The sequence below is a fragment of the Pleuronectes platessa genome, chromosome 22 (assembly GCF_947347685.1).
Source record: "Pleuronectes platessa chromosome 22, fPlePla1.1, whole genome shotgun sequence".
NCBI classification, from domain to species: domain Eukaryota; kingdom Metazoa; phylum Chordata; class Actinopteri; order Pleuronectiformes; family Pleuronectidae; genus Pleuronectes; species Pleuronectes platessa.
In genome coordinates this window covers 16,346,980-16,355,838 of record NC_070647.1, presented here as the reverse complement: position 1 = coordinate 16,355,838, position 8,859 = coordinate 16,346,980, and the positions used below count along the sequence as shown (strand labels likewise).

The 8,859-nt window shown below is 46.3% G+C and overlaps 1 protein-coding gene across 1 annotated transcript in view; it reads right to left on the bottom strand.

Annotated features, from left to right (window-relative positions):
• ppfia2 (PTPRF interacting protein alpha 2) overlaps positions 1–8,859 on the bottom strand; it is a 102,393-nt gene that overhangs the window by 3,017 nt on the left and 90,517 nt on the right. The window contains 7 exon segments of the mRNA XM_053414821.1: positions 387–562; positions 647–744; positions 860–1,035; positions 1,124–1,156; positions 2,367–2,429; positions 4,918–5,118; positions 5,588–5,669. Of these exon segments, the coding sequence (XP_053270796.1) occupies positions 387–562; positions 647–744; positions 860–1,035; positions 1,124–1,156; positions 2,367–2,429; positions 4,918–5,118; positions 5,588–5,669 (829 nt within the window).

Below are 8,859 nucleotides of genomic sequence, written 5' to 3'. Positions count from 1 at the left end.
TTTGTGGACCTGAGGTGGTGACAGAGGATATTTCGGTCCATAATCAGCACCTTAAAAAAACCTTCTCCCTCCCTGTGAGGGTTTTATAATCCACTTGTCTGAAAAGCTAAGGGAAATACAGATCTACTTTATGATAAGTATTGAACCCCTAGGGTACAGAAAGGTGATAGGTTTTAAAACAATACAATTTAATATAAACGATTATGTGAACACTCAAGTTTCATTTTCACCTTGAAATGAAATGAAACTTCTTCTGCTCCGGCTCGGAGACAAACAATTAATTAATTAAACCGACATCCACCAGTTCCCACAAGGTAATTATCTCATGTGTGGAATGGTTTATAAACATCCCATTAAGTGGCTCTGCAGTTAACAGCCCCACGCACCTGAGTGTTTTGATTGGGGATCTGGAGGAGCAGGGCCAGGCTGGTGTAGTCGAAGTTGTCGTCCAGCGCCACCAGGGCCCCGTGCACGCCGCTCTCCAGCAGGATGTTGGCGTAGTCCCTCAGGCCGATGCTCTGCACCCAGCGGATCACCCGCTCGTTGCTCCACACCAGCACGTCTGCAGGCACGAGGATAAGATTATTGTTTTCTCTTCAATTTGTTGGGATGTGTTATGTTATTGAGTTCTCTGGGTTCCACTGGCCTCTCATCTCGTGCTGGCTGTGCTCCCGGCGTCTCTCCAGCTCCTTCCTGTCGTAGTTGAGCTTCTTCAGACCCATGATGCCGTACTGTAAACTTGTTCTGGCAACACAAAAGCAAAAAAACACAATTAAAACTCCCTCATCTTCATATTTTACAGGCTTTAATTCTACTCTCTGAAATCCTTTTCTTTCTCAGAGAGTCGCCCTGAGTCTACCTGTGGAAGCTGTCCACCATTTTGAGGTGCACCCTCAGGTCCTTCTTGGTGAGGTGGTCCAGCATGCGGGCGTCCACCAGGCACTCCATGAAGTAGCTGCGGTACTGAGGTAGTCCGAGACTGGGCAGCCACTCGTTCCCTATCCACTCGTGGTTCATGTCGCCGTAAGCCAGAGTCTGAGAGGAGACTCACGTCAGGACACATTCAGAACCTCGAAAAGAAAAACTCTTATTTGATGTGTGAGTAGAAAGAGGGTTCTCCTACCTGTGCCCAGCTCCCCTCCTCAGAGTCTGATTTCTGGTTGAAACACAAGGACAAGACAAAACAATGACATGTGATCATTCTGTGGCAAATCCTGCAGCTGAACCGAACCAACAACACAGTGCATGATGAATTAATCGCCAATTTAAGCAGGGTGGGTTTTACGTTGCTACTGCCTGATATCTGCTGCAACATACTAAAATGTTACCCAGTGTCGAGTTGGTCGTGTAACTCCTACGTCTATAAGAAAACCAGACGACACGAAAAAAACTTTCCTTCTTCCCAAACTTTGAAATATCCACAAGCAGCTTTCAAGACACAGTAAATAGCTCGAGGTAACTGTTGAGTAGAGGGAGAAAGTAGCTCAAACCTAAATGGCCTCATGGGGCCTCTCTTACTCTCAGATGTTGTCCGACCCAACAGTTGCATTTTTTTGGAAGAAAGGATCCTAATGGACTCAAATGCTGTCCCCTGGAAAAAAATGGTACATGATTGGCCTTTTAGGTTTGTTGTTACTGAAACCAGAGAGGAGGTTCGGAGTATCTGCCGGACGTCAATAATACATGTTGATCTCTAGGAGATGGCATTGAAATAGGGCAGTAGCCTATGTGTCGTATATTCAGTCATGAATTATAATTAAAACCCAACATAACGATGGAAAACCTAAATACTCTTTGTTATCATTTGTGTTTTTGCGTTAAGTCTTTTTTTCTGTAGACGCAAATCCTGAATTTCACGTCTTGCTTCTTCAAGGTGACTTATCAGAGTTGGATGTGAAGAGCAAGAAGCTTTTAGAGATCTGTTCTATGTTGAGTCATTTTTTTTTTTTGTGTTTTATCAGCTTAGTCAACAGGATCAAAGTTATACTGAAACAATAAGGCTGTTCAAATATAAAGCTTGTGTCTATCATTAAAAACAGCAGCACTTCTAGGGACTACAGGAGCTCAAGGGAAAAGGAACCTGGGGGGCCTTTCATTGGACCAGAGCCATGCCCCCCCCACCTTCACTGTCTGTACACATCAATAATAGTAAAGTGCTAAAGTTAAACTTCAATCTTCAACCAAACCTCTAAAGTTCTGACGTGTTTGTCAGAAGGTTCATGACGGATCACCGTCTGGGGTTAATCCAACGCAAGCATCCTCAGTCGGTCACCACCGGGGTCCAGCTTCATTTAGTCCATTTAATATGCACACACACACACGACTGGTAGAGGTAGAGAAGGGGTGAGGGACACAGGGGGACTGACCGTTTTAGAAGGGGCTGCCATGGTCTCCATCTCCTCATGGGTCAGCCATACATTGCCTGACGCCTACAGGGGGCAGAGCCCAAGAGACAGAGCAGCAGCAGCAGCAGCAGCAGGGTTGGTAGTAGAGGTCCGGCAGGAGGGGCAAGCAGTGTTAAAGAAGAAGAGCAGCACCACTGTAAGCCAATAGTGTTAAAGCATCACAGTCAGATGATGACCTGGCCCCTGAACCCACCGGGGGTCAAAGGGCAAATACAGAGAAACAAACAAAAAAACACACAAACAGAACCGGGCACGGAAACAATCATCAGCTACAGACTGTGCAGGACGAACACAGAGAACAGACGACAGAGGCCATGCACAACGACACACAGCGGACCAGTTAGTACCGACAACGTCAACACACACACATGAACCACACACGTGTTCCTCTGCAGCTGGGAAGGTCCTTCAGTCAAATTACAGAGAAACAACCTGGACTCTAGAGGTGTCAGCCATGAAGTCATGTTTATCTCTATCTGCCAATGAGGATATTTGTGATCGTTGAGTATTAACCAATTGTTAATGTCATAGAGAAGCCAAAAATAAAGGCAATCGCAATTTCCTAGATTTCTGCTTTCTCTATGAAATGGATTAAAAAAATCTAATCATTCAGAGCTCACAGCAGTTTTACTGTTATGTCCTAATATATGGATATAAGACCGATCTCTAAAACATGGCGGCAAAATCCCAGAGTTCACAGATTTATCCTTTATGTAATTTGTGTGAATAACCCTTTTAATGCTTATTCTACCATAATTATTGTCCACGTTGTTGTGTCATCGCGGCGGCGGTCAAGATTCCAGAGACTGTAAATAAGGATTGACGAAAAATCGCCTCCCCCCCCCCGGGGGCTGGCTGCTGTTTAAGTCATGAACCCTGCCTCCTCCTCCTCCATGTAAGTGGATGGGACATCAACCAAACAAAAAAATGGAAGCGCACGTCATTTTCACACTGATGTACAAGTGTTCATGTTTCTGTTTGGTTTTGTTTTACATCCTTATTGACAGCTGGGACTGACTCACGATTGGTTGAACTTGTTTATGGGCGGGACTTGGATACCGAGGCTCCACACCACGATCACTCATAACAGAAATATCTTTGCTTCATGTTTGTATAGCGGGAGGAGGCAGAGACATGTCGTCCATCTTTTGTTACAGTCAATGTTATGAACAGTATAATGGTGCAGCCACAGACATGGCAGAAGAAGTGGTGGACTTAATGCACGAGGTGGTTTCTGAATGAGCGAGTCCTCTCCCCCCCCCCCCCCCTCAGTTTCCTACATGGACAAACACTACGAGCTCAGTTAACCTGATTGTGACAACAGGCAGGAGCCCCGTCACGGTCGGGGGGGTTTGTCGCATGCTCCCTGATGAAAATTTCATGAGGTGGGGAAAGTGGAGCCAAGTGGCAGAGGAGAGGGTGAGGTAAAGAGAGGGGGACACCGGGGGGGAGGGGGGAGAGAGAACCAGGAGCTTGTGAGTGATGGCGGCTTCATGCAGAGATGTGATTGGTAGAAAGAAAACTTCTCGGTTTATATATATATATATATAAGAGCACAGAACGTGTTGTGTCTGTGATGTATGGTCTGTGCCCCTCCAGTGTGAAGCTCATTGGTCCTCGCTCCGCTATCGTTAAGGAGTCCTGAGAGACCAACTGGGAGCAACTGGAGAGCTACATACTGGTTTAATGTTTCACACACCAGGCCGCCAGCGACTCCCACTGTCACACACAAGCACCGACTGCAGGGATAAAAATACAATAATCACTGACACGTGGGCTTTTAATATTATTGTTAATACGTCGGGGGCCGGCGCCACTTCACTTCCTGTCACCCCCCCCCCCCCCCACGGGTGTCGCCCATGTGTGCGGGAGTCGTGCATGTGAGCGGAGAGAACGTTCAGTCGTGAAAACATTTGGCAGAGCTGCTTTGGAGGAAGAAGTTAAACTCTGTGGTTTACATTAAACATCACCTGCCTGTTAGCTTAGCATTAAGAGGCTAAACTGTGACTTAATGCACCAGAACGTCTAAAGCAAACTAATAAAATAATGTTTAAACTCCTTTATCCAGATTAAACAAAGGAATCCATCTTCACTTCTCTTTCAGGTATCACTGATTGACCTTGTCTACTTTCAGAAAAGATTTTATCCAGTGATTGTTCTTGTGATTCAGAGTTTTATGATGCTACCTAAAAACTCTCTCCATATTATTACAGGTTGGAAGACAGGGTGAACACCAAAGTCAGTGATTGGACTTTATCGATTGTTCCCTGACAAAGTTATTAAATATGCTATTGTCAATAAACAGAATCTGAAAAAGATTTGGGCTCTTTAGGAGCTGTTTCTCATCTTCCACTCTTAATGCTAAGCTAAGCTAATCAGCCCCTTATTGTAACATCTAAGCAGTCTCTGAAAGACTCAATTAAAACCTCTCCTTCCTCCAAATGACTTCTGTTTCTGGACGACAGAACTTTCTCTCTGTGTTCGTCACGTTTTTTTTCCCCGTCGGACTCACGGTTCTGGAAGTGGGCGGGGCCGAGGGGCTGGTGAGGGAGACCATTTCCTGGATGGCCAGGCGCAGTTTGAGCCGGTGCAGCGGGTTGCTGATGCCGATCTCCCTCTGGATCTCCGTGTCGGAGAGCGCCGACATGATGGCGCCGCTCTTCACGTTGGCTCGACACGCCGCCACGTACCACGCCGGCATCCCCAGCCACAGCTTCACCACACGGACGGGACAGGAAACAAGGGAGACACATGTTGAGTTTAGTTTATTCATTAATCTAGACAAAGAAAAACATTAAACATTTTTGAAAGAAGTAGAAATGAAGTGTTAATTTCCCTTCCTAATTAACTATCCCTGGAAACACTGAATTCTTATTATCTAACATTAAAACAGTGTTATGTTGTTATAAAATACTTAAAGCTGTAAATATGTGGGAGATAAATGGGCTCATAATTTGGCTCGTTGCTGTACGTCCTCCTCTCAACACTAGGGGGCAGTAGTGTTTTTAGATGTTTCCTTTTTATTCTCCAAAACTCATCACAAGTTGTTGGAGTATTATTTTGATTCATCACCAGTGAAGTTTGAACTCTCCTTATTGTAACATCTCAATAATAAACTCAAAGAATTGCAGCAGCTATATAAAAGGGCTGCGATGAATAAAGAACAACTTTTATTTTCTTACCTCCAGCCAGGCGACGACAGTGGGGCCGTCCCATTGGGCGAAAGGTAAACCCTTCCTCCTGGCGTCCTCCAATAGCTCGTGTCTGAGGGCGGGGCACAGAGGAGAGCAGGCGTGAGCACGTGAAGCTGTGCATCGTCATGAACACACATTTAAAACCAACATCATCTTCATCCCTCAGTCAACATCCTCATCCCTGCACAGTGTTAAACCTGCAGCAACACCGTGTGTGTGTCTGTACACACAACATGAGAGAGAGAGCAAGAGACTCACACACGTTTCATCTCACATGAAGAGCTGGACAGGGCATTGTTTTATCATTCATCCCTCGAGAAGGGAGCACACACCACACAGACACACACTCAGATACACAAACACTTCCTGATGTTAACATTGTCCCTGTCTCATATTTCTGTATTTTTCAAATTTTTGAAGAACACAATCAAATCTGATGAGGATCATTTGTGCATTTGTCATGAATTTGAATTTTGTGAATCAAAATAAGTATTGTTTAAGGGCAGTGATCGGTTTTTAGCAACTGTACGATGACAAATATTACTTTCAGCTGTATAACAGATGAATATTAAAATAATATCTGCCTGAGTTTATTGTGAACATGGTATCTTTATCTGATTTATGTTTCTGTACGTGCCCTCCGAGTGCCCTGCTCGTATTTTCTATGTTAATTCTTTAAATCTACATATATATATATATACACAAATGGCTGAAGTTGTGTGTGTCCTCTCTTATCGTTAACACAACACACACACACACACACACCAGCAGGACACTGTGCTCCAGTAGCGGCTCAGTGAAGTCGGACACTTAACCGCTGCTCTGCTCATCCCAGTTCAGCCACTCAGGACTTATTCTGCTGAGAGAGATTTTTCTTTCGCTGCACTGTTACTTTGCAGTTTGTGAATAATGCAGTAGGGCTTTTTTTTTTAAGTAACTTTTCCTCTCTTTTGCTGGGCTCTGCTCCACGTCCCCCACCCCCCCCACCCCCCCCAGCAGGTGATGGAGTGTAACTGGAGAGGGGAGATGTTTGTCTCGACTTCACTTTCGAGAGCCGACCTGCTCGACACGATGCAAACTGCACCTCATGGAGGACGAGCGGCAGAATAGACGCTCGCGGTCGGTCGTGTTGAATCCTCCCACACTCGCAGAAAACTGACAAACAGGCCTGACAAGCTGAGGACACACTCACACCCACACACACAAACAATGCCACTTCTTATTTCTATTTAGCGAACACATTTCATAACGGATACAAAAAAAAAACTGAGTCAACAACCCATTCCCTGAGTATGTTGTCAAAGATCTCGACAAATGGAAGGAGTGGGCTTTTCGTAATAACATGATAACAGGTGGCGCTCGCGGTGAAAGGCCACTTGGATACAGGTGACAGGAGAAACGTGTTCATCCAAACACAACCGGGCACATTCACTGTCTATCGCCGGGCAGATAGCTCATGTTTTATTATGTTCAGGTCGGGTCTAATGCATGGAGAATTACACATCCACTGAACATAGCTAGGGGGGGGGGGAGAGAAGGGGAAGTAAGGAAACAGTTATGATCAAATCATACAAACAAAAAAAACCACATTCCCATAACCAGAAAAATGCAGCTGGTTATTTCACACAAATAGAGAGAGAAAGACACGTATAAGGAGAGGAAGACATTCCGGGGTTTGACAAATTGGACCCCAGTGTGTGTGTGTGTGTGTGTGTGTGTGTGTTTTTTTTTTTTTATAGCGGCGGCACATTCTCTGTCCAGCCAAGGATGCAGCTGCGGAAACTGAACTGTAGAAAGGGGGGGAAGAAACGTCTTCAGATGGGATATGAAGAAGGAAAGAAAGAAAGAAAGAAAGAAAGCAATGGTGTTGTTAACAGCCATGGACGAGAGAGAGAGAAAGAGAGAGAGAGAGAGAGAGATAAGTAGATAAAGAGACGTCAGCTTTGGCACTGGTCATTCAGGAGAGGAGGGGTTTGGGGGGGTAGGGGAGGAGGGGGGGTGGCGACAGGATGTGGCGGACAGACAGGAGAGATGGCAGACAGGGCGGTGTATGGCTCAGACAGTTTTCATTATCCAGGAGCTCAGTTTTCACATCCTCACAACTTACCCGCTTTTTGTAAGAGTCAGAGGGTGATGAGAGGGGGAGGAGGGGGAGGAGAGGAAGAGAGAGAGAGAGAGAGAGAGAGAGAGAGAGAGAGAGAGAGAGAGAGAGAGAGAGAGAGAGAAAGAGCGACGGAGGGGGGGGGGGAGACAAAAGTACACACATGTTAATGAGTTAATTGGCATTTTAAACCGCGTGGATCTAGACAAAAAAAAACAAAAACGCACACACTCGCACGCAGTCGCACACGTAGACGTCACAATGGAGGGCATTCGTTTTGCAGGAGCATCTGTAGACCAGTCCAAACACGTTGTCTTCTACAATGCAGTCCTGACCACGGCTTCGTGCAGCAGAGGAAATGAGGGAATGCACCGGAAACACAGCAAGGCCACGCCCTCTCGCCCCCCCCGCCCCTCGCCGTCCATGACCTCACATTCCGTTCACATTCACATATTTGTGGTTAAAGGGAGGAACACAATAAAAGCCCCACAATGAGACCACAGCGGTATCGATCGACCCCAAGATGCTGAAATGGAAACAGTGCAGGCAGCTGAATGGCATGCAGCGTGGAGGAGGCGCCAAGATGCAAGATGGCGGCGGCGGTGGGGGCGTGGCCTTAATCCCCGGAACACTGCTATGAAGGAAGTCGGCGCGGTGGAAGAGAAAATACACACGTTTGTCAACATGGCGGACAAACAATACTCGCTATTGACCCACTACACCGGGGGGGGGGGGAGCAAAGTTATTGGTCATGACAAGTCAATGTGCACTTCGAGCAAATGACATCCATCATTTGGCACTGGGGCAAATGGGCAAATGCACGCACACACACACACTCTAACACACAGACACACACACACACTCTGTCTGAAAGATAGAGAAGAGATATTCCCCCCCCCCCCCCCTGTTTTCATTCTAGAGGGCAGAACACCCCCGACCTGGCAGCGTGTTGGGAAACCACCTCCAAATTGAAGAAGTAGCTTTGAGAGATTAATCGTCTTCTCTGCTCTGGATCAATACTGTGACTTTGTCTGTGCGTCCGAACACAGTGGAGCTGATCTCTGCTCCTGGATGCTGCTCCGGCTTCGGCTGCTCTATCGACCCGGCTCCACACATGGTTAGAGAGCAGCCATGTTCACGCACAGGAGGACGCTAAGAG